The sequence below is a fragment of the Lithobates pipiens genome, unplaced genomic scaffold (assembly GCF_037356315.1).
Source record: "Lithobates pipiens isolate NorthernLeopardFrog02 unplaced genomic scaffold, aLitPip1_a1.2 Scaffold_16, whole genome shotgun sequence".
NCBI lineage: Eukaryota > Metazoa > Chordata > Amphibia > Anura > Ranidae > Lithobates > Lithobates pipiens.
This window is the reverse complement of record NW_027507748.1, coordinates 405135048-405161083: the sequence shown is the minus strand read 5'-3', so window position 1 is coordinate 405161083 and position 26036 is coordinate 405135048. Positions and strand designations below refer to the sequence as shown.

General features: G+C 41.1%; 1 protein-coding gene across 6 annotated transcripts in view; it reads right to left on the bottom strand.

The window, feature by feature from the left end:
- Positions 1-2061: 2061 nt before the first annotated feature.
- GTF2I (general transcription factor IIi) overlaps positions 2062-26036 on the bottom strand; it is a 164791-nt gene continuing 140816 nt past the window's right edge. For 4 of the 6 annotated variants that reach the window (XM_077482377.1, XM_077482378.1, XM_077482373.1 and 1 more), the window contains 9 exons: positions 22556-22608; positions 20338-20415; positions 18012-18095; positions 12486-12669; positions 10994-11022; positions 9377-9418; positions 9013-9053; positions 8049-8116; positions 2062-2530 (listed from right to left, as the gene is read on the bottom strand). In XM_077482377.1, the coding sequence (XP_077338503.1) occupies positions 8099-8116; positions 9013-9053; positions 9377-9418; positions 10994-11022; positions 12486-12669; positions 18012-18095; positions 20338-20415; positions 22556-22608 (529 nt within the window). In that variant the 3' untranslated portion in view covers positions 2062-2530; positions 8049-8098. The remainder of the gene's footprint in view (positions 2531-8048; positions 8117-9012; positions 9054-9376; positions 9419-10993; positions 11023-12485; positions 12670-18011; positions 18096-20337; positions 20416-22555; positions 22609-26036) is intronic. The other 2 variants (XM_077482375.1, XM_077482376.1) reach the window with 2 other exon arrangements.

The window sequence follows — 26036 nt, the reverse complement described above, 5'->3', positions numbered from 1 at the left end:
AAAAGATCTTCATTTGTAAAATGTTTTAAAAACCATTTATCATATTCCGTATACTTCATGTTCGTCTATCACATAAAATCCCAATAAGATACATTTATGTCTTTGGTTGCAACATGACAAAATGTGGAAAATTTCAAGGGGTAGGAATACATTTTCAAGGCACTATAAAGACTCCTGTACATTTGTATCCAATTCACTGATGCCATTTGCATTTACTTTTCTAAACCAATAGACAAACTTACACATTTGCCATGTTAGAACAATGTCAACCGCTTTTGCCAAGTATACTATATGAACAGCGACTGCTTTTGCTTACATCCTTATAAATAGAAAGCAGATTTGACTGACAACTTTGGTCTTTTGGTCTTCTATGCTGGCTATTACTTTATAATATTGTTTTCTACCAATAACTCTGTGGTCTTTTATCAAACTCTCAATCATCTTCCCGGCTAAAGAAGTTATAGTTGCTGCAAGCGCATATCCCTCGATAGTGCGTACTTGTTTCAATCCAGAGCACTAACTGTCAATCCTGTCTGCTGCCCTGTTCCTCTACTATCTACACGAGTTACTTCTGACAAGTTTTCCTGACACCAAGAGAAAAAAGGGGACAGCACATATCCTGTGAATGACAGCCTCAGCTCTGATCCCGTGTGCTGTGTAAAGGGGAGGTGTGTCCTTTCCCGCCAATCAGCTCCACTCAGTGAGCTCTGCAGAGTGTAATTTCAGCTCAGACAAGCTTCAGAAATCCTGGACTTTGATCAAATGTAAAGAAGAAAAGACTGCAGATACATAGGTACAACTGATGTAAGAGGATTTGTTTATTCTCTGTGTATCACTCGAGGACGCTCACTTCACTGGTTATATGTAAGGGTTTAAATAGAATTTTGTGTTAGTGAAAAAATTAAAGGTACAGCAACCAATAGGTTTGAATACTTCACAAAAGTGCTCAATACAAAGTGCTTAGTCCATGCAAGTCCAGGTGGCTCTTGTGTAAAAACAAAAAAAAGCCCAACACACGTGTTTTCCAGCGATTTCTCCACCAAAAATATTGAACCTCTTATCCAGATTAATTGATCGCCATACAGAGATCAATATGCACTTGTGTATATGCATTTAAGCAAAACTGACTATTTCAATATCAGCCACCTGACCTCCAGCAGCCACAATGTAACAAGCAAACCTCTCTCACAAATTCAGCATTCAGTATCCTGTCAAAGAAAGCCGCTAGTGTTATACCATAAAAAAATGTTCTTTATTAAAAACAGACAGGTACTTACAGAATTGGAATAGACAAGAGCACACAATCATACAGAAGCTAAGACACAGATCTCGACATGCATGTGATGTCACCAGCTAACACCCGCCTGACACGTTTCACCACCAATCAGCATCATCAGGAGTGTGGAGAATGCCTGTGTGCTGGGTGTTTTTTTTACAAGAGCCATCAGGATTTACATGGACTGAGCAGTTTGCATTGAGCGCTTTTGTGGACTTTGCTTTATTTAATCATATATTTGAAACTTTGATGTACTAGCGATAACATGTTAAAGATTTCTTGCACCTTATGAGTAATTTTGATAGTGCATCTATATATGTAAGTTTACAACCACTTTAAACTAACATGTCTGTAGTTACTTGGTAAGGAACTGGATCCCTTTTTAAAGTTTAGGCACCTGCACACGAATGAAATTCTCTAAGAATCTAAAACATTGGCTTTGAAATAACAGAGCATCCTGGTGCTTTATATTTATTTTGTCCAACGGTTTCTGGATCATATTCATTTTTAACCATTGTGGTTCAATTGTGGCCGAGGCAATACATTATAAAGTTAAGTTCCACCAGTTTCCTTTGCATACACAGAGAGGAAGAAGGTATTTAACTGCTTCCCGACAGCCTTATGTAGGAGTGCGGCAGCAGAGCAGCTCTCCTGTGCTGGATCACGTATCTAGTAATGCTCATTTCAACTTAAACTATATCATATGCAGAGAAAATCGCATACACTGTATCTACTATGCATCTCTGAAGATCAAAGATAAAGTTCAAATAAAAAATACTAGCAACTTCTCTAATACATTTTTATTTTTATTTGAAGTAGTGTAGTTTGAGGACTCACTTCCGGTTAGGACCACAACTCGCATGATTACAAGGCTTTTAGAAAAACTAAGCCAGAGAACATGCAGTGCAATTCCGGGTAACCATTTTTCTGTAACTTCTTTCCCCAAGCACACGTAAAAGGAGTTCCTCTTCTGTCCCATCAAAGTCTTCAATGTGCATTAGGAATTCAGTTATTTGGTAATGTACATATACAGGGCTATGGCAGTTCTTCCAATACCCCAATTATTGTCCTAATTATTCAACATTACCATCTTTTTATCATAGACAAATTGACCAATTCATAGAATGTTCAAGAAAAAACAAAAATTAGATGTTCTTTATGTAAAACATATAAAAAATGGTCCATATAGAAGGTACTTCTATGCTTTAAGTAGAATACACATTCTTGTGGTTCTTACAGCAATGACGGCTGTAACTAAATGAAAAAACAAAAAACAGGAAAAAAAAGTAGAGAAAAACGTTAAGTACACAGATTTTTTTAAGTTTTAAGTAGTACAAACACATTTTCAATTTTCCTTTTGGATTGCACACTGTACATTATATCATGCGTGTCAACTTAAGGTTTATATTAGAGTAATAAAAAAGAAAAAAATATTCAGTAATTTCTGCACACTTTTCCAGGTGGAATTCCATTAAAAATACTGCAAGTACAAACACATAACTGTCGTTCTGCTGGAAATCCAGGGAGCATTGCTGTTGGACATTGCCTGTATTGAACTGAAATACCAGGTAGAACAAAATCCTTCCCCAGGCTGCAGGTCACCTTATACCACGTGCTGTATATTCTCCACAGTGTATTCCATTCTTGAGGCATTAGGCCTTCAGGCTTTATTTGTCAGCCTACATAAACGGATGATGCTTCTTATGCTGCGTACACACAATCGGAATTTCGCCCAGCAAAAGACCAATGAGAGCGTTTCATCGGAAAATGCAACCGTGTGTATGCTCCATCGGAATTTAGCTGGCTGAATTCCCGCCAGCAAAAATATGAGAACATGTTGTGTGTATGCAATTCCGACACGCAAAAACTCACACATGCTCAGATTCAACTACGAGATGGATGCTATTGGCTACTGGGTATTGAACTTCCCTTTTCTAGTCCCGTCGTACGTCTCCACATTCTTGACCATCGGAATTTGGTGTGACCATGCGTATGCAAGACAGCTTGAGCGAAATCCCATCAGGAAAACCATCAGAGCTTTTTCCGACCAAAATTCCAATCGTGTGTACGCGGCATAATAGAGTTGCTCACTCATGATGATTTTTTTGGACAATTTCACCATCCTGAGTTATGGTTCTGGGATTAGCCCTGGTCTATTGAGGTTGAGTTGGGCCACTCTTTAGATACCCAAACCGTTACCATTTCTCATGTAAATATACTCTCATGGAATGTTAGAGGCATTAACTCTAAATTTAAACAAGCAAGCCGCTTCGATTATCTAAAGGCCCACAAACCAAAGATTCTGTGTGTACAGAAACACTAAACTTATACTGGTGGTAGTTTATGCGCTCCCATTACCCCCATCACAGCCTGAATATTTAAAGATATAGGTATTCATTTGTTTACCCTCCCTAATTGGATCACACTCTTCATGGGTGACTTTTCTTCTGTTTTAAACCCTAATCTAGACAGACACTGACGTCTATTGGTGGAGTCTATGCATTTTGATAATTGGTACTGGTGTGGCACTGGAAATTTCCTATAGCCATGGAATATTCCTGTCAATCTAAAATGTACAGAGCCCTAGCCAGGCCTAATTATACATTAGCTACACCTGAATTATTAGCCTAGGTACAGCATATCTCCTGCTTGACTCAAACCCCTCACCTCTTAAAAACTGACTATAGTTATAGACCATCCTTTTGTACATGGCGGTTGAGCCATCTTTGGATCTCTACCATAGACATTGCAGGGAATGATCAAAAGGATATAGAGGATTATTGGGGAAATAACATGCACTCAGCCTCTTCTGGCTATAGCTGGATACCTTTAAGGCAGTTATTTATTAGCGGCTCTTATATTCAACATAACGTAATGTATAGAACCTCCTGTCATTCTACCCTAGTATCTCCGAAAGCTAGAATGGAAGCGGCCTTTACAGCATATATAAAACAGATACTTTTCCTGCTACTCAGTGTTCTTGCAGATGACCCTTACATCTTTATGCTGCTGATATGGCGCAAGAAAAAAAACTATATTTATCAGCACGTCTATGTCATAACAGTGGGAATGTTGGAAAAACTTTCACCCCCTTGAATATTTTGACACCACTAATCCTACCTACTTGCTGGTACAATCACTACACAGCAATTAATACAACTTTTGTTCTTTTTAATGAACAACCATATGCAGACATCCCACAATCCTCTGAATCTGCCTTATATGCCTTTTTTAAACCTCACACACACCCACAACTTGCTCCTACACAAATACCCTAATAAAAAAACAACACTCCTTGATGGTATAAGAGGGGAATATCAGTGAAATTCAGATATGCTTACTCCTAGATTACATGATATATTTTTAAAGATCTTTAAAACCGGTAATCTACCCGACTCCATGACACGAGCTCTCACCATCATACTGCACAAAGCTGACAAAGGCAGACTGCTATTTGAATCCTATAGGCCAATTTCTTTATTGAATAGGGATGTTGAAATATTAGCAACGTTCTGATTTCTCACTTGAACAAAGTTATTCTTTATGAGTAAATTCACATGTGATAACATTAGGAGACTATATTTACATATCCATAGTGTTGCTATATCACAAAATAGTGGTTTGATTTTCTCACTAGATGTTCAAAAAGCACCTGATCAGATGTCAGATGTCCTTTGACGGATCAGAGTTATTTTCATGCACTGAGGCAGGCAGTGGAGGGCTTTGGGGATGTTTCAGGCCTGCAACAAGTCTACTGCTTTTCCTATTAGTCCAGTGCGACCACTCAATTTATTCAGGGATCCGGGCTCACCCGAATCTTTACGAATTCCAATTTTTCAAGATCACACGTATAATGCAGCAAATGCAATCTAGACTATGAACATGGAGCTCCGCTGGGTTGAACGGAAAAAAAAAAACTAGTGGTGTGTACTAGGATTTACTCAATGCTCTAGCCACACCAAACTCAACACTACCATTCACTATCTACAAGCCAAGGGACCTGATTCATATGAGACCTCCTATCAGAAATGACTCCAATACATACCAGATTTCACAGAGGATGGATGGTATGAAGTTACTGATACTTGGTTTCATGATGTAATCAGTACTGCAGACAAGTTTAAATAATTTAATTTCATACATACAAAATCTCACAAAAGTGAGTACACACCTCACATTTTGTAAATATTTTATTATATCTTTTCATGTGACAACACTGAAGAAATTACATTTTGCTACAGTGTAGTGAGTGTACAGTGTACAGTAGTGAGTGTACAGCTTGTATATTTGCGGTCTCCTAAAAATAACTCAACACACAGCCATTAATGTCCAAACCACTGGCAACAAAAGTGAGTATACCCCTAAGTGAAAATGTCCAAATTGGGCCCAAAGTGTCAATATGTGTGGCCACCATTATTTTCCAGCACTGCCTTAACCCCTCTTGGGCATGAAGTTCACCAGAGCGTTACAGGTTGCTTCTTTAGCAAGACAGCAGTCATCTTGGAGGTATGTTTGGGGTTATGTTGAAATACGGACCTACGGCCCAGTCTCCAAAGGGAGGGGACCATGCTGTGCGTCAGTATGTCACAGTACATGAAGTGTAGCTCCCCAGTGCCAGAAGCATGCAGCCCCAGACCATGACATTCCCACCACCATGCTTAACTGTAGGCAAGACAAACTTGTCTTTGTACTCCTCACCTGATTACCGTCACATACGTTTGACAACATCCGAACCAAAAACCAAATAAGTTCATCTTGGTCTCATCAGAACACAGGACATTGTTCCAGTAATCCATGTCCTTAGTCTGCTTATCTTCAGCAAACTGTTTGCGGGCTTTCTTGTGCATCATCTTTAGAAGAGGCTTCCTTCTGGGACGACAGCCATGCAGACCAATCTGATGCAGTGTGCAGCATATGGTCTGAGCACTGACAGGCTGATCCCCACCTCTTCAACCTCTGCAGGAATGCTGGTAGCACTCATACGTCTATTTCCCAAAGACAGCCTAGGCCATCTTTATGTAGAGTAACAATTATTTTTTTCAGATTCTCAGAGAGTTCTTTGCCATGAGGTGCCATGTTGAACTTCCAGTGACTAGTATGAGAGAGTGAGAGCAATAACACCAAATGTAACACACCTGCTCCCCATTCACACCTGAGACCTTGTGGTACTAACACGTAACAAGACACTGGGGAGTGAAAATGGCTAATTGGGCCCAATTTGGACATTTTCACTTAGGGGCGTACTCACTTTTGTTGTCAGCGATTTTGACATTGGCTGTGTGTTGAGTTATTTTGAGGCAACAGCAAATTTACACTGAAATACAAGCTGTACACTCACTACTTTACATTGTAGCAAAGTGTAATTTCTTAAAAAATGTGAGGGGTGTACTCACTTTTCTGAGATACTGTAACCTTCACTAAACTCCCGGTACCTTACTTCGTATGGAACTTGAACACATGCTTGTTGACCCAGGTGCAGAGTTGATCCAGTGGATCATTGTACATGTTCTGGTCCTTCTCACAACTTACCACCTTCTGAAACAATTTGTTTACTATACTGGAAACCCACCTGGACTTTCAGGTCCTGAAGATCCCCAAAACCTGTCTTTTGGGTATCCTAAACACTTTTATTCCATGTACGTATAATCACACTACGTTTTGAATCATTCTCTTAAGCCAGGAAGACTACTCTTATTAACTGAAAATATGTTGCTCCTCCAACTCTACAATAAAGATGTCATCAGGTAAATTTGGAACTTCCAAAATGTAAGCCAATTTCTACTGTACTTTCTTCCGATTTTCTCTGCATGCCTATTTCAAAACTATCAAAAATAATGTTCATTCCAACTGAAAGTGGGCGCAAGCATATTAAGTGTGTGTGTATATATAAATATTAAGCAGATACAAAGGCACAGGAGAATTGAGTGAATCTATCTATAGACATACAAAAATATGCAATTAGCCCTATCAACTTATCCAAGTTTAAGCATCTATCAACAATAAAAAAAATTGTTACACAGATTCAAATTTGGGGCTTCACCATTGGATGACACAAAATCTACATTACAAGAGAACAAGATCAAGATACAGCTTTCTTTTGAAACACGTAATGCCTGAAGTCCTGTTTAAGCAGGAAAACCTGAACCAGTTATAATAGAAATTAAGTGACTTGTGTACTATGACTGCATACATAAAATTGGCAATGTTAATTTTCTAGGAAAGGCTAGTTAGCACGCATGTGTATGCATATTTTTGGAAATCTGTATGTCTTGTATTGTTTTTCTATAAATGCTTTATATGTGCAGCATTCTTGTTTAGTAAACGCACCTTAATATATTACATAGTTTCTAATTTCCTTGCTTTCCTATGCTTTTACCAAGTAGCTGAAAAGAAAAGAGGAAGCCAAGGAACTGTGAGGTCAGGTCAAACAGGAAGTACATAAATTGCAACCTTCATTTCTGGCATATCAACAGGTATTTTCATATACCTTGTTTTTAAAGGAATAAAATAAGGAGATATGTGCATATATGTGTTCGTTTTTTTCCCCAGCCATACACTTAAATCATGAGTGAATAAATAAGTAATAAGTATTCAGAATTATCCAGCATCATGTTGTGTAATCTGATAAAAAGACATCCTGGTTTATTACTTTACCAGATTTTTTTCTTTGTGCTGAATATATTTTATTGGTTCATTCTGGCTTGTGAAACCGTTTCAGTATTAATAAAAAGCAAAATAAATCTTTTGTATATAGAGTCACAGTAAATACTACCTTAGAAATGATAATGGTCCTGCTTTATGAGTCTGGCTCCTCCTTTATGTTTAATTCCTCTTGTGATTCTAGGAACCAAAAGAAAATGAATATACATATCACTTACATATATTTACAACCAAAATAGAAGTTCATTGATTAGTCATCAAATTATTTATACTACCATTCCCAGAATCCTCTAGGGTACGTGGAGCTGGAAGCTACAATGGCAGTGCATGTACTTCTGAGGATTCTGGGAATTGAAGTTTACATCCGTTTCTATGCATAGCGTTCATGTGAGTGTTTTTAACCAGTTTTAAGCTAAAATGTATGCTGGATTTACAGTATGGGAAGTGGTCCTGTTTAGTCTTTTATGCCTGATCTTGACTGAACAAGCAGACTTATAATCTTATAATCTACATCATTCCATGGTGCCTCATATTGATGAAAACATCACAGACTTCTCACTTGAGGGTCACAATCTCTCTTGTAAGCCTCAGAGTGGTTGGGAGAGCACGAGTTGGTGTCTGCTTGCACTTGTTGTGGAATTAAAGAGGAAGAGTACACACATTTGTTTCTTAGGAACTCACTGGTTGAAGTCAGTCATGAATGGTACTGTGAACCATTATGTGATAACTTTCATCTACCTCACTGGTTTACTGTGGACGATCATATGACATATTTTGTTTTAAGCTCTGCACTTTTTGTACTTTTTTTTGGTATAGTATATCCTATATTTAGTGTGATGGCAGCTCAGTTACATTTTGTTTGGTCAATTTTAGCACAGCAATTTTTATTTCAGATAGAAAACGATTGTCTTCCATGTGCCATATCGGTGGCTGGCATTTATCCGGTGCGGAAAACAGCCAGTCACTGCAATGTGTCCGTGCCCTTAACCTGTAAACATTACATTGTTATGTAAAACAGACTACAAATTCACCCTTTTGGAATGGCTTCTTTTCTAATAGCAACATATGATAAATACCTTCTCTAGGCACTTCTGACTGGTTCTTGTTACAGTTTCCTCTAGGTAGCAAAACAGGATTCATAAGTTAGAAATGACTACATCAAGCCTAATTTAGGGATAAAAAAATAAAGAACTACTCCCCTCAAAAACATTTATCCAAAGCTCCTAAGCTGTGGGGTCTCAAAAAAAAAAAAAGCCTCAGTTTTTGTTAGTGTGAACAGCACATGAGGGAGCCTAGAGCAGAAGTTTCTTCAGGAAGGGCATTTCAGCCCTTCACTTGTTTTTACTTTATTTTTAGTTATGATTTCAGTATAGGTCTGCATAAAGACATTATGATGTTTAAGAACTGCAGTTTTAATCTGGTTTTGAAAGGTATAATTACTAGTTTCTGTAGAAGGCCAAGATTCACTCTCTTCCAGTGCTTCTGAAAGACACAAAGACAAATCTGTATTTAGAGCTCTTTAAATAAAGAGCGTACCTGTGCCTTTTGCAATCTGCTCAGTGTTCTTCTTTGTATCAAAATTTCAGAATATTTTATACACAGTGATTTGGATAAGTATTTGCAAGACCCACCTCTTAAGTCAGTAACTTGTAGAGCCACCTTTGGCTGCAATTACAGCTCTATGTCTTTTAGATTTGCACCTTTATATGCTGAAATTGTCTGATTTTTTGGGGCAAAAGTTTTGGTTAAGTTGCATCGAGACCATTGATCAACAACAACTTTTAAAACGTGACACAAATTCTCAATAGTATCAAAGTATGGGTTTTTGACTGGGCCATGCAAAGACATCACAGTCATGCATTTGCGAGCATTAAAAAAAAACAAAAAAAAAAAAAAACACCACCTATGCCTGCTATGTGCCCAGACCATATGTTTTTTTACCTAAGCAATTGCAAATGTTACCTTTTTATGTGTGCTACGTAGCTCCTCATTTGCCTTGCAGAAAGGGTCATGAATTGTTCCAAAGCAGGCTTTATTGGGCATGTATGTGGATCTACATTGTAGTTCACAAAAAAATAAAGTTTCCTACAATCCTTCACATAGATAGGGTGGGGAATGAAGTCTTGATTTGTCTCCCTCATACCCTCAAACAAGGGAACAACTTGAAGAGCCAGTTGACATATTAAAAACAGTAAGTCCAAAGTGAAATGAACACAGATAATCTTCTTTTATTAAAAATAAAAGTCACTTACATAGGAAGACATTCCACTCCAGATAGTGTAACAGTAATGCTGTGCCATGCGTTTTGTCATCTATACCACTTGTGGCCACTGGTGGATTCGATTGGGCAAACTAGGGAAACTGTATAGAACCGTATGGGGGAAGTTGCTGTAACATCCCAATAAGAAAAGCCGCCAGACTGTCAACCAGGGTGGACTGAAAGCAACATTTCGCTGCTAGGACACAATACGGCAAGGTTTCCCAAGCTATCTTGGTCTCCAAGCTTGTCAAAGGTGCAAAGACCTTGAAATGTTGCTGTGGAGACCAAGATAGTTTGGGAGACCTAGAAGCATCCTTGCAGTATTGTGCCCTAGCAGTGGAACGTCACTTCCAGAGCTGATCTATAAGGCACACCTTTGTGAAGCATACAGATTATAACTGTCCAACTGTCATAACTTCTCAATGTGTCTCCCACAGATTGCTACATTTCCTTTAGAGTTATTACTGGCCTCTATCTTATGTGACGAATGCCTTTCTTGCCTAATCACTGAGTTTTGGTGGACTTTTTTTTTTTTAGGTGGTTGTTTCATAGGCACTCCATTTATTATTAATCAAGGTTGACAATTTAGTAGCTTTCCAGGGAAAGTTCTTATTCCTCCAAACATTTATGCAATTATTTTGAGACAGAAAATGACACCAAGTAAACTCTATTTAAATAAATATTTGACTTCAGAAGATAATTGGCCATCAACTCTGATCTGGAAACTTTTTATACAATTTATGTCCTGAGCCTTGAAGAACATTAAAAGATACTTTTCAGGCCATGAATATACTCACGAGTATTTAACACCAATCCAGGAAAAGGCCTAAAAGAAATGTACAAATAAACTATTAACATTTCTGATATATTCCATTTACTTTTCCTTTCCAAAACGAAAGTAAAACCATTAGATGCTTGTTGTGCGCATTTTATACCATCACTGTTTGTTACTTAATTTAGGATATTTCTTGGTTAACTACTTCCACTTTTAACCCAGAAAAAAAACCCCCAAAAAAACACATGGATTTCCTGCTTGTGTGGCTTGTTTACACTCTGATCCTTCAGAAAGAAGCTGTTTCTAGATTTCCTTTACCCAGACATGTGTTGTTCTGTTCATTTTCAAAGTCTTCCTTCAATAAAATACATATATAACTTCTGTAAAACAGATATGTAACCTACATAATACAAAATGTCTACCATACACAACACAGCCTGTTTTTAGTAAAAAAAAAATAATAATCATGTTTACCCAATATGCAGATACCTGTTTCAATATTAGGGTGACTGGATGGCATGCATTTGGATATTGTAAAGGAAAAAATTCTAGCGTATGTGTAGTCTGGTTTCCCAGCAGACCCTTCCCACGGGATTCTCACTACAGGAACCATAATGGCACTGGGAAATCAATCTTGCCCCTAACTAATTAAGGGGAATTATTCTAAGTTAAGATGCAATTGATACTACAAGGCTATACGAAAAACTTGTTTGCATTAATTTCTCCTACTCATATGCTGTCCTTGTACCAAGACAGTTTGCTGCCATTCATGTAACAAAACACAGCATCTTTGTGGGTATTTTAAAGTAGAACTAATTCTGCACAATACTCACCTCCACTTTCAAGCAAAGGTAAAGGCAAAGCAAGGTTTGATTGGCCAGTGGAAGATGACCTCATCACATGTATGGGCTTGGGAGTCAGTAATTCCATCACAGCAGGAGTGTGCCAAGCATTTGCGCTGAACTATGCATGTGCAGCTCAGTGTACATTCAAACTACATTAGAACAGTGGTCATCAATCCTGTCCTCAGGGCCCACTAACAGGCCAGGTTTGCAAGATAACTGAAATGCATCACAGGTGATATGATTTGCTGCTCAGTGATTGCAGTATTCTAGTCTGCATCTCCCCAAGGTAATACATAAAACCTGGCCTGTTAGTGGGCCCTGAGGACAGGGTTGATGACCACTGCATTAGAAGACTGCAAGCACTCAAGTGTGTATTATAATACAATACACATAGCATGTCTCTTCTACAAAGAAGTGCGGCCGGCTTGCAATTTTCTTACATTTTAGATTTAGCTCCACTTTAATATTCTTCCCACTTGTTAATTTTTTTTATTTTTTTTTATTTTTTTTAGCAATATGGCATTTTTAACTGTTCTCTCTTTCAAAACTAGTAACAAAGTAAAAAAAGCCAATGTTTTCAGAAATGACTCATGTTCAATTAGGCTCTAAAACATGTATTTTATTAATAGACATCCGCTGACAGTATCATGTATATATTATTGCACTCACCTTATAACTGTAAATTTTATGAATTCACCAGAGTCCAAAATTCTTCTCATAGAGCTTATTTCTAGGTAACTGGGGGCTTTGAAAGTAACACCTGGTGGCATACCATCTACTACTACACATCCTGGGTTGGCAGTAATTTTTCTGTAGGGGACTTTCACTGGATAGTTCATGCCAATGGCTTCACCTATAAACATAGCATTGCTAAATGTTAGCACACTGGGCCTCTGTGGTAGAACAGTAAATCCTTACTAGGCTGTTGGACACTACAAAAAAAGTTATGTACAAATTTAGTGCAATATAGTGTCCAAAAGCAATTTGTGTAATATCCCTCTAAGGTAATGTAGCAATAGTAAGGGGCAATGCTGGGTGAGAAATAAAGGATATTACATAAACCCATGACCAACAGTTATTTTTTGAAGTAGCATCCTCAGCTGGTTGCAGGAGACACCCACTGGGTCATATATGAGGTAACTTTTTGAGTATTGGTAAATAATTTAAACTACCAAACAATCTTTATCTGCAAACATACCATTTGTAAATCAGGCCTCACACAAGACAGGAAAGAGGGCTTCCTTATTCCAACACATCTGAACATGTCGAAGTGTACCATTACTTAGCAGTAATAGGATTTTTTAAAAAGCTGCTCATAACAGTTCAGATGCACCAGCCACCTGAACTGGACAGAAAGTGCAGAAAAAAATAAAAAATCCAGCAACCCCCACAAACATGCATGCTGCAGAATGAATGGCAGGATTGCTAAAGGCTTTTAATAGTTGCTGCACATTGCAGTCTCTTTTCCAAGGCAATATTTCCACATGGTAACTACCAACATAGCTGTCTCTCTCCAAAACAGTCCCACATAACACACACCCCTGGGCAGGCTCCGCAGCTGCTACTCCATTTCCAGGGCAATCTTTCCATATTGCTGTCTCCCTCCTGGGCAATATATTATTATAGTCATCTCCTTCCAGGGCAATCTATAGACAGAACAGTTTTCTTTAGGACACACTGTATAGCAGACACTCCTCAGAATTGTCTGTCCACGTGGCATTTTCATCACAGGGAAATCATTTGAGATCTCAAATACATCATCTTGAAGACAGTGTCTCCAGAATGGCTTGTTCCACTTTATTTATACATAGCAGTCCTTGTTTAGCACAATAGGCAATCTCTAAAGTGCATTATGTCCACTAACAAATTAACACATATCTTACTTCCAACAAGATGTTTAACATTGGAATTACTTTTTTTTTTTTTTTTAAGCTAGAACTCTGGGAAATTTGGATTTTTGTTTTACTTGTAAAATCATTTTCTAGGAGTACATCACAGGACACTTCATATTCATGATTACTTGAGTTTTGCTGCCACCCTTGTGTGAATGGACAAAAAAGGCAAGAGTTCCCCTGTCCAGGCTTCACAGCTCAGTTAATCCTCAGTTTTGTTGCAGGCAATTAATGGGGAACAGACAAAGAAGGGGGGATACGTGGTCCTGTGATGTATTCCAAGAAAAGAAGTTTACAGGTAAACTAAAAATCCTAACTTAATCATATATATCGCAGGACACAGGACTCATTTTCATGACAATATGGGATGTCCCAAAGCACTGAATGTGATTGGTGGGCAACACAACAAAAAAGGCCAACATCTTTAAGTTAGTGTGCACCACATTCGCTGGGAAGCCCACTGGTTTTCTACGACAGTCTGGGACCCTAAGATTTCTCTTGGGAGAACTAATCCATAGAGGATTCCCAAACCTCAACAATCTCACCTTTATTCTCATTTTGAGGAGGTTTCTCAGATGCCTTATCCTCCCACAAAAAGGGGAGTAGGGGAAGGACAGTGCCCACTCTTGCGTCTCAGGCGTTCCAAGCCCGTAGGAATCCCTGAAAGCCGATTCTGCTAACAAAAGGACAGCTATTAAGAGCTAATCTGATCCTTTGGGAAGCCATTACAGGACAATCTGTGCAGACAGTCCTCCCTACCTGATGGAGGAATTTGGGAGACAATCACATTGCTCTCCCTTCCCCCTCACTGCCTGTGCAAGACCAAAGCTTTCTGGGGACTAATAGGCCTTTTATACCCTATAAAAGGGAGCAGTCACCCAGTTCACAGACATGTTGACCCAATCAAGAACACTTAAATGGCAAGTCGCCTCCAATTGACAATTGTCCCAAAACTTGTTGTGCTCCACAGCTGATTCAATGTATGCTGCTGCAGCTGTGCAGTCAATGTGGCTGAAAGTAACCGAGCTGCTGTAGCTGTCCTGTGGTGTTGGGAGTCAACCTGCAGCCGCACGTGTTACTGGGCACCAGGAACTGACAAAACAGTGCCCGCTAATGCGCATTTTTGTGCAATGTCTTCATCGGGCACATGCGCAGTACCCTTTGAGCACTGCTACCGTGAGGTATACACTGCCCAAACCACTAATTTCACCAGAGGCACTCACCAACCCATGTTGCGGAGCCAAAAGGCTTGAACTTTATATCCCCCCATCAGATGAGCCTCATAGGGCATTCAGGGACTTGACTCCCCTCCAGGGAGATCACTGCCCTATACCACTTAAGCACCCTGCCAGCGAGATTACATGATACACAGTACCCTGGAGATTGTTGCTGGCAGGCTCCAGCTCCAACTGGCAACATTACAGATGTTCCTGTTGTTGCATGTGAGGTCGGGGTACGGTTTTTCTTTTGACTCCTGGCTGCAGACCACCAATCTGAATGAAGCCCTTCTCTGCCCCAGAAGGGGTGTTAATTATAGACCACAAAATAGGGCACTAAGCCCAAGAAAAAGATCTTGAGAGACACATCTGTAGGCACACCCATTAACTAAGGGCACAACCTAAAAATCTAGGCTTATCTGAACTGGGAGGGCATGAATTCCAACTTTTTCTGCCCAGTGTCAGTTAACCTTAAGGTGGCAATATAACCCAAAATAGTTGAATATGAAGTGCCCTGTGTCCTCAGAGGAGTCGCAACCTCAAAATAGCCGCCTGCAAAACCTTGCCGAAGCATGCATCCGAAGATGCACCCACATCAACCTTGTAAAACTTGGTGAACGAACGACCAGGTCACCACCTTATACACCTGGGAAACGGACGCTTGATGTTTGAAAGCCCAAGAGGCACCAATTGCCCTGGTAGAATGTGCCGTGACAGGAAAGGGGGGCACCCACCCCCTTATGGCATAAGCCTGAACCAGGATCTGTCTGATCCACTGAGAAATGGTAGCCGACTAAACCGCCAGGCCCTTCTTCGGACCAGCCACCGATACCAATCTAGGGCAATCGGAACCACCAGAATCCTCTCAGCCTCAACTCTGCATAGCAGATGATGCCTCCATGGGGCCACCATCTGATGCATCCACCCAGGGATCTTTTGACCTGGCCACAAACCTCTGTACCTTCCAATTGAGCCAAGAGGCTAAGAGATCCACATCCGGCATGCCTCACCTTAGACAAATGAGCCAAAACACTTCCGGATGCAGTGACCATTCCCCCTAGTCCAGCAGCTGATGACTGAGGTAGTCGGCTTGCCAGTTTTCTACGCCCGGAATGTTTAGGGCTGACAGAGCTGGGACCTGCCGCTCTGCCCACTGTAGAATGTGTGAGACCTCCAGTGCTGCAGCTAAGCTCCTTGTCCCTCCTTGATGACTGACATATGCCACCGCCGTGGCGTTGTCTGACTGGATCCTGACCGGACACCCCTGCAGCCTCTGCGACCATGTAGATGGGCACCGTCTGATCACCCGCAGCTCCAGCACATTGATCGGCAGGTGGGATTCGTCCAACGACCCTGGGCCAACTGGATGCCCCAAACTCCCCCCCCTCAAGCCAGTCAGGCTGGCGTCCTTTGTGATCGCCGTCCAATGAAGAGCGTCCATACAGCTTCTGACGCCATACTGACCCACTCTCGCCTATCACCCTTCGGGAACTAAGGCAAACAATAGCAAATGTCCACCCTCCTAGCTGCCACAGACTGAGGGGCTCCCCGTAGGACTCACCACCCTGACCCAGATGCTGCGCTGCCACCGTCCGCTCTCCCCTCTGTCTGCCACAAGGTGTCCTGTGTACATTTTTTGCGCTGTACCATTCTAAACCAGCCGCCCAGCGCTAGATCACAACAGACCTGAGGCTATCAGAAAATGGCCAACTCAGCCACAAGCATCTGAAAACGATGGGAAAATGGCCGCCGGACTCCAGGAAAATGGCCACGGTTACAAGAAAATGGCCGAGGTTCCCGCAGTGACCAGTCCCCCCACATGGCGGCACACAGACATCTAAAAAAGGCACAAAAACGTGCGGACCACCAACCGCCCAGAGCAGCCCCCTGCCAGGACCCAGAGACCACCGGCAAGGTACGTGCTTTGCACCCCCTAAGCCCAGTCACACAGTGGCCCCTTAGCATGGAGGAGGGAAAGAGGCCGGCAGAGAAGAGAGGGAGAGAGCAAGACCCCCTAATCGACCTCCCAGGGAATGCCCAGCTTCTCCATCCTGCCTAAACAGGTGGAGCTATATTTACCCCTCCTGTAGGGACTGCTGGACGCACTCAGACAGACCCATCACCCGAGCAGTACGGGGTGGCTGTCGGCCATGGCACACTGTGACTCGAACAGGAGTAGACCGGTCATATGTGTGCCCCGGAGCATATAGCTCACTGGCCGCCCCTGGACCAGAATGGGGCATGTCGTGGCCGACCTTGCGCGTAGCTAAGGTCTGCACTCGCTCGATGGCCAGGCTGGGGAGACTATCAGGATCTATATTATCCAGCCTGTCACCAAGCCCGGCTGTTGGTGTAAATCACAGGAACCAAAAACAGCAAAAAAGAAAAAATTCCAAGGACCATTGGTCCCCACAGGGAGCCAGGCCCTTCTCTTAGACTAGGCAGAAAAAAAACTTAGCTGCTGGAAGCAGAGTGAGGGGTTATAGCCAGTAGGACCGCCCCTGAGTGGTGCTGTGTTTTTAATGTGTTCTGCCTAGTCCTCTCCTGAAGGTGGCGATATAACCCTAAGGTCAAGATTTAAGTGCTGTGTCCGTCAATGAACGAAAGAGAAAAACAATGTTTTGTGAATTTATTAGGTGTAGGTCGAGCAACCTACTACTGTTTTAAAGAATCAAAATGCCTTAGTTTCTCTGAAGAGCTACCTAAAATCTAAAATGGAGATTGTGTTATAATAACAAATGACGACACCTAGCAAGCAGTATACTATGTAAAACCCTAGTGGGAAAAGTTGGAGAACCCCTGCTACCAACCATGTTTTAAGATCTGGGATTTCAATACTACACACCAATGCCTGAGGACCAATCTGCTGACTGCACATTTCTGACTCATAATGCACTTCCTCTCAATACATGCTGTGCTATATAATGAATGTGAGTGATGCAAAACAGTTGGTCTTTTGATGATACAATAATTTCCTAACCATGACCAAATTTTTACAAGTACAATCAAAGAGAGAACTTTAGAATTATAATTTAACATCTTTTCTGGCAGAGTAGAGAACAGTGCCTTTGCTGCATACAGCTTACCAAATTTCCGGCTGAACAGTTCATTAACTTGTTCCCTCAACTGGCGGGCTTTGTCTACTTTTCCTGTTTTCTCGTTATCCCCATCTGAAATACACATTTTATTTAGGATTGTGAAATATCACATAGTTTGAACTATATTTCATGTTTCTAGCACCACAACTTTTCCATCATATGAAGAATACTAAACTGTTCCTCACATACAGTAGGGCGTAATTTGGTCAAAGCCAGTTAACTTTCTGTACGTTTTATTTTGAGGGAGGATAACTCACACAAACACAGAGAACATACAATTGCCATGCAGAGAATGTCCCTGGTGGGTATCAAATTCAAGTCAACAACAATGCAAGGAAAGAGGATTATATGTTAGAAGTTTCAAATAATATATAGGTCACTCATTGCAATATATATATATATATATATATATATACACACGCACACCTGTATATATTTATATCTCATAACTTTTTTTTTTTATAAACCGGTTCTAAATTTAGGTATTGTGCCCCTACTGATTTTTTTAAAATATATATGCAGGCCTGACAGCATAGGGCAGGACATTCCAATACACTTAGGCCTAATTCACACGGGGAGCTTAATCTGTGTCCCATGCAAGGCTGTGTTTACCAGCAAGGGGATGCACAGGTGCTGCATGCATCCCCGTACAAGCAGTCCCATTGCCTATTGGAATGCAGTGACCGCACAGACATAGCTGCTGCACCCAAGGGGACATCCATTCAAGAAAAAGGCAATTTTCCCAATGCACCAGTCAAGAAAAAAGCAAACTACAACACTTGAAATCTGCAAATTAAGTTTAGTTTAAAAGTATATAAAAACAGCTTGGGATAAGTTCAAGATGCAGACATAAGATAACATTATCTATTACCAACCATATAAACTGAAATGCATCAATAAAAGTGTAGGACCTATAGCCTACAAAGGAGGTGGAGTCTACCCACAGAATAGAAAACACACTGAAGACACAGAAAACCACATTGAAACATAAGCAGATATAAAATGATGGTCTCCTTCCCACTGGGCATTTTAATCAATGCCCCGTTCTGGGCTGTGTTTTACCAGCACAGAGGTTTGCATCCCTGTGCCAGCAGTCCCATTGCCTATTGGGACGCAGCAGCTACATTGACACAGCAGCTGCTTCCAATGTGTGACATTCATGTGCGTACATTGGGGCCATGCACCTGCATGGATGTCACCTTGGGAGCAGCAGCTATGTCTATGCGGTCACTGCTACTGCTACCAGTATTACCGATTTTCTTTCCAGCTTGATCCTGCAAAGAACTTGAGGTAGCAACTGAATCGCGGAAAAGTGCATAGATCAGTAAAAACTGATCTCATGGGGTCTGATCTCTCCGAAGAGGAAGACAGTATGAAGGCATAACTGGGATCCCCAGAGCCTGGGGGGTGACACCTTAGGTACCTTTAAGGTAGGTCTGGAAGACATAGTGCAAAGCACAAGCAGAGGTACACACAAAATAACAGTTCTTTTGCTACTAAGTAACAATAGTTTTTCCTGTCTGGAAATGTCTGTTTACACCCTTACGTGCCCAGCGCTCTGGTGTCTTAGTGTGACAGACTGCCTCTCTTCAGTTAAAAAGTCTTTCTGAAATGAGAGTGTCTGTGATATAAAGCCTCAGGTTGAACCTGATTGGCATCCTCAATGCTTCCCCTCAGCTATGCGGCGAGTGTTGTGTGTGTGTGTGGACGTTGCATCCATACACAGCGCCACGTGACCTTGCGGACATGCCCCTCTGCATTCTCAGGCCCTGCTAGGGACCCGAATGGCCAACACAAAGTAAGGTTAACGTACTATACACCTCTACAAGGGGAGAGGGGAAGAGGGGAAGAGGGGAAGAAAATTATAAGGAATGTCCATGCTATAGAAAAGCTATAGATGGGGTCTTCTACCTTTCCAGTGCTGCAGCGTCTGTCAATCTCTTCAACATTTAACACTTTAGATAGAATCAGATAGCCCCTAATATACATCCCCCAGCCCCTGTGTCCTGTAGCAATGCAGAGGTCAGAGAAAGAAACCACAGAGTTCAATGGGGAACACAGTCATCTGACACTCTTGAAGTGTTGAATGTCCAAGAGACTGATGAAGGCTGCAATGCTCGAGTGGAGGGATGGTGGGAGACACATGCTACTGGAAAGGCAAGTATAAATGCTGTTCTATTGCAGAGATCTTTCTTTACGTGTTTTTTTTTTTTTTTTTTTAACTCCAACATGGTTGCATGAATAACCTTCTTTATAAAATGTCCTGTATTTTCACTCAAATATTTCTACAAAACTGAGTAACTTTAGTACATACCTGGTAAAGATACCTGAATGATATTAAGATGTTCATGTCCAGATGTTGTGGTAGGAGTGTTTTGGACTTGTATCCTTTCTTAAAAATGTATACAAAATACATATATTTTAGTAAAACCATATTTTTTTTTCAAAAGGAAATAAAATTATGAAATCGGTTAGATTTGGAATCAAAAAGGACTATTCTACATTTTACAGTGTAATTGGGCTCCAAAGTAAGGCGACATTGTGGCCATAGCAAACCACAAGGTTGATTTTTTTTTTGGGAGCAGTTAAGGATATTAAAGCGCACAATTTCAGTTTTGCTTCCGTCACTGAAGTTTTTAAGACCAAGTCTTAATGACATTTCTACAATATACGTGTCCTACACACTCACAAGGTACAGTGCCTTGCAAAAGTATTCGGCCCCCTTGAACTTTTCAACCTTTTGCCACATTTCAGACTTCAAACATAAAGATATACAATTTTAATTTTTTGTGAAGAATCACCAACAAGTGGGACACAATTGTGAAGTGGAACGAAATCTATTGGATATTTTAAACTTTTTTAGCAAACTGAAAAGTGGTGTGTGCAAAATTATTCGGCCCCTTTACTTTCAGTGCAGCAAACTCACTCCAGAAGTTCAGCGAGGATCTCTGAATGATCCAATGTTGTCCTAAATGACTGATGGTGATAATTAGAATCCACCTGTGTGTAATCAAGTCTCTGTATAAATGCACCTGCTCTGTGATAGTCTCAGGGTTCTGTTGAAAGCGCAGAGAGCATCATGAAGACCAAGGAACACACCAGGCAGGTCCGTAATACTGTTGTGGAGAAGTTTAAAGCCGGATTTGGATACAAAAAGATTTCCCAAGCTTTAAACATCCCAAGGAGCACTGTGCAAGCGATCATTTTGAAATGGAAGGAGTATCAGACCACTGCAAATCTACCAAGACCTGGCTGTCCCTCTAAACTTTCAGCTCAGACAAGGAGAAGACTGATCAGAGATGCAGCCAAGAGGCCCATGATCACTCTGGATGAACTGCAGAGAACTACAGCTGAGGTGGGAGAGTCTGTCCATAGGACAACAATCAGTCATACACTGCACAAATCTGGCCTTTATGGAAGAGTGGCAAGAAGAAAGCCATTTCTCAAAGATATCCATAAAAAGTCTCGTCTAAAGTTTGCCACAAGCCACCTGGGAGACACACCAAACATGTGGAAGAAGGTGCTCTGGTCAGATGAAACCAAAATTGAACTTTTTGCCCACAATGCAAAACTATATGTTTGGCATAAAAGCAACACAGCTCATCACCCTCAACACACCATCCCCACTGTCAAACATGGTGGTGGCAGCATCATGGTTTGGGCCTGCTTTTCTTCAGCAGGGACAGGGAAGATGGTTAAAATTGAGGGGAAGATGGATGCAGCCAAATACAGGACCATTCTGTATGAAAACCTGTTGGAGTCTGCAAAAGACCTGAAACTGGGACGGAGATTTATCTTCCAACAAGACAATGATCCCAAACATACAGCAAAATCTACAAAGGAATGGTTCACAAATAAACGTATCCAGGTGTTAGAATGACCAAGTCAAAGTCCAGACCTGAATCCAACCGAGAATCTGTGGAAAGAGCTGAAAACTGCTGTTCACAAACGCTCTCCATCCAACCTCACTGAGCTCGAGCTGTTTTGCAAGGAAGAATGGGCAAGAATTTCAGTCTCTCGATGTGCAAAACTGATAGAGACATACCCCAAGCGACTTGCAGCTGTAATTGCAGCAAAAGGTGGCTCTACAAAGTATTAACGCAAGGGGGCCGAATAATTTTGCACTCCCCACTTTTCATTTTTTTATTCGTTAAAAAAGTTTCAAAAATCCAATAGATTTCGTTCCACTTCACAATTGTGTCCCACTTGTTGGTGATTCTTCACAAAAAATAAAAATTTTATATCTTTACGTTTGAAGCCTGAAATGTGGCAAAAGGTTGAAAAGTTCAAGGGGGCCGAATACTTTCGTAAGGCACTGTACCTTGTGAGTGTGTAGGACACGTATATTGTAGAAATGTCATTAAGACTTGGTCTTAAAAACTTCAGTGACGGAAGCAAAACTGAAATTGTGCGCTTTAATAGGGGGGCCGAATACTTTCGCAAGGCACTGTAACTACTGTATAGTATTCTAAAACAAATAAAAACACAGTTTATATGGTTCTTAAAAAGGGCTCATTTATTTATTTACTTACTTTGTGGATAATGTAATGATGAATCTTTAGCTGCAGCCTCAAACAGTTCTGGTCTAGCAAAAATAAATAGATTACAAAAATGTTATGCATAAGCAATAAACATACGTTTACACATTTTGAGACACATTTACAAACATAAAAGCTTACAAAATAATACAGAGACAAAAATAGGATTTTTATTACTGCTCACTTGTAAAATCCTTTTCTTGGAGTACATCATGGGACACAGAGCCTTAAGTAATTACTTAACAGGTTATAGGCCACCTTCGGGTGTTGATACTGCTAAAACCAATCAAAGGCGAGTTTACTCCCGATATAACTCCTCCTTCCAGGAGCAAATCAGTTTTTGTAGCAAAGCAATATACTTATATCCCAAAAAAGAGGGGAGGGACCTCTGTGTCCCATGATGTACTCCAAGAAAAGGATTTTACAGGTAAGCTGTACTAAAAATCCTATTTTCTTTGTTGTACATCATGGGACACAGAGCCGTAATTACTTAATGGGATGACCCATGGCAATGCCACATGAGGGGTGGGAAAAAACAACCCGCAGGGTACAGCCAGACTTGAGGATCTATACTGCAGCTTGCAGCACACTGCACCCTAAGGAGATATTCTCATACCTCCTTACATTCACCGGGTAACATTTTGTGAATGTATGCACTGAAGACCAAGTTGCAGCCTTACAGATCTGAGCCATGGAGGCCTGATTAAGCACTGCTCAAGAAGCACTAACCGACCTGGTAGAATGTGCCTTAACTTGAAACAGGGAAATATTAACCCTTAAATCATAAGTTTGAATTATCAATTGCCGAATTCACTTAGAGATAGTGGATTTTAAGGCTGGCTGTCCTTTCTTAGGACCCTCCGGCAGAATAAATAAGACATTAGTCTAACGAATCTGAGCAGTTTTCTTTAAATAGATTTTCACTACTCTCACCACATCAAGACAATGTAGTGACTTTTCTTCCCCGGAACATGGTTTTGGAAAAAACAATGGCAGGACAATATCTTGGTTCAGGTGCAACACCCACTCTGTCCTCATAAAAAATCAAATATGGCTCTTTACAAGAAAGAGCAGCCAATTCTTAAACCCTCCTTGCTGAGGATATAGCAACCAAAAATACCAACTTCCTTGTCAGAAGGAGTAGGGGAATCTGTTGTATTGGTTTAAATGGCTGTCCCAAGGGTTCAAGGGAGGTTTAAAAGGCGCATTAAGTCACGTCACCCCTTGTATAAAGCCCCGGACTAAAGAATGAGTAGCAAGTGGTCTTTGAAATGAGAGTGATAAAGCTGAGACTTGGCCTTTAATAGTACTTAAGGCCAATTTCATTTCTAATTGTAGAAAGGCAATAATTCTGCCTATGATATATCTCCGAGGGTGCCAACCCTTGGATTCACACCAGGAAACATAAGCCTTCCAGACTCTATACTATATAATTCTGGAAGCTGGCTTCCTAGCATTAATCAGGGTAGAGATAACCCAGAAAGCCCACATTTCTTTGGAATGTGGGTTTCAATAGCCAAGCCATTAAATTTAGAGGCTGTAAGGAAGGATGGAATATTGGTCCTTGAGAGAACAGATCTGGCCGTAGTGGGAGGGACCATTGGCCATCCACTGCCATCTTTACGATTTCTGCATACCATGACCTTCTGGGCCATGCTGGTGCCACCAGAATTATCGGCTTTCTTTAAAGCTTGATCCTGCAAAGAAGTTGAGGTAGCAACTGAATAGGGGGAAATGCATAGATCAGTGAGAACTGATTCCATGGGGTCACTAATGCATCCATTCTACATGCAAATGAATCCCTTGTTCTGACCAACTTCGTTTTGAACCTGGATGCTAGAAGATCCACGGCCAGAGCCCCCAATCTTTGACAGACAGAAATATGTCGGGGTGAAGGGACCATTTCCCTGGGAATAACTGCTGGTGACTTAATTAGTCCGCCTGCCAATTCTCTACTCCCGGAATGAAGATTGCAGAAAGGCATGGAACATTCCTTTCTGCCCAAGTTAAAATATGGTTCACCTCTCTGTGCTGAGAGACTTTTGGTGCCCCCTTGGTGATTTATATAGGCCACAGCAGTGGCATTGTCAGATTGAATCCTGACAGGTCAATCCCGTAACCTGAAAGTCCAGGCCTTGAAGCCAAATGTACTACCACGAATCTCTAGGATATTGATGGGCAATATTTTTTCGGTTCTTGACCACTGTCCTTGGACAGTTGTCTTTTCTAGTACTGCTCCCCAGCCTGAAAGGCTGGCAGCCGTCGTTACCACTTTCCAGATGACTGGCATGAAGGATTTTCCTTTCAGCAGATTCTGGGTTAATGACCACCAAGTGAGACTTTGGGCCACTCTCTGAACCTGGCTAGAGGTGGGGCCAGGACTTTGCACCCGAGGTGCTATGGCTAGCCTAAAGGCAGGGCTACAAATTCGAACAGCAGAAACTTTTGATGAGCAGGAAATAAAGGGACATGCAGATATGCATCCCTGATGTCAATTGATGTCAGAAGTTCTCTTCCTAGAAGAATAGAAACTACCGACCTGATTGTCTCCATGCGAAAGGAGTGGATCTTCAGGAATTGATTTAACTTTCTTAGATCTAGAATGGGCCTGACGTCTCCATTTGGTTTTGATACCATGAAAAGATTTGAATAAAACCTTGCTCTTTTGTGGGTGTCTGTTTGATCACCCCTTGCGATGATAACCGATCTAGTGCCCGAAACAGAGATTGTTTTTTCTATGGATCTTTGGGAACGTCTGATCTCAGGAAACAAGACCGTGGAAAGTCCCGAAATTCGAGCTTGTACCCCAGCGTTACCGCGGAGATGACCCACCTGTCCTGAATTTCCAGACTTCTGTGAGGTGAGGGGGGTTGGTGAGGGGGGTTGCCTCTTCATGATAAGGCTTTAGCATTCTGTTTTGCTGATTTCCTACCCCAGGGCATTTGAGCCTGGGTCTGACCCTAAGGTTTAAACAGAAGTGGAGAATTCCCCATGGGGCTTTTTAGCAGTAAATAGGAATCAAGAATTTTTTTTCTTTAAAAATATGTTAATTTTATTCATCAATTGGACATCAATGTGATACAAAAGTAAAAATATGAGCTCTGGTATACGCAATGCCAGACAGTTTGGACTAAGAAGGGGAAGCAAATAGTGGATCATACCATGTGATATAACTGATAAACAATATACATCAGAGGGTACTCCCTCACAGTATTGATGAATTATAATTATACTATCCGATGTTTATAAAATGCCCCAGGGCTTTAAATGACGTACGTTTATATTTTCTTTTGACTGGTGAAAGAGTACTTTTGAGCCTGGGTCTGACACTGAGGTTTTCCTCTAGAGTCTGACGGCAGAGCCCGTCGCCGCTGCCTAGAGGCGGAAGCCCCTGGCACAGGGGAAAGAGCCGTTTAAATGAAGGGCATTCATTTATTTTTTTGACTGGTAAAAAAGTACTTTTCCCAGCAGAAAT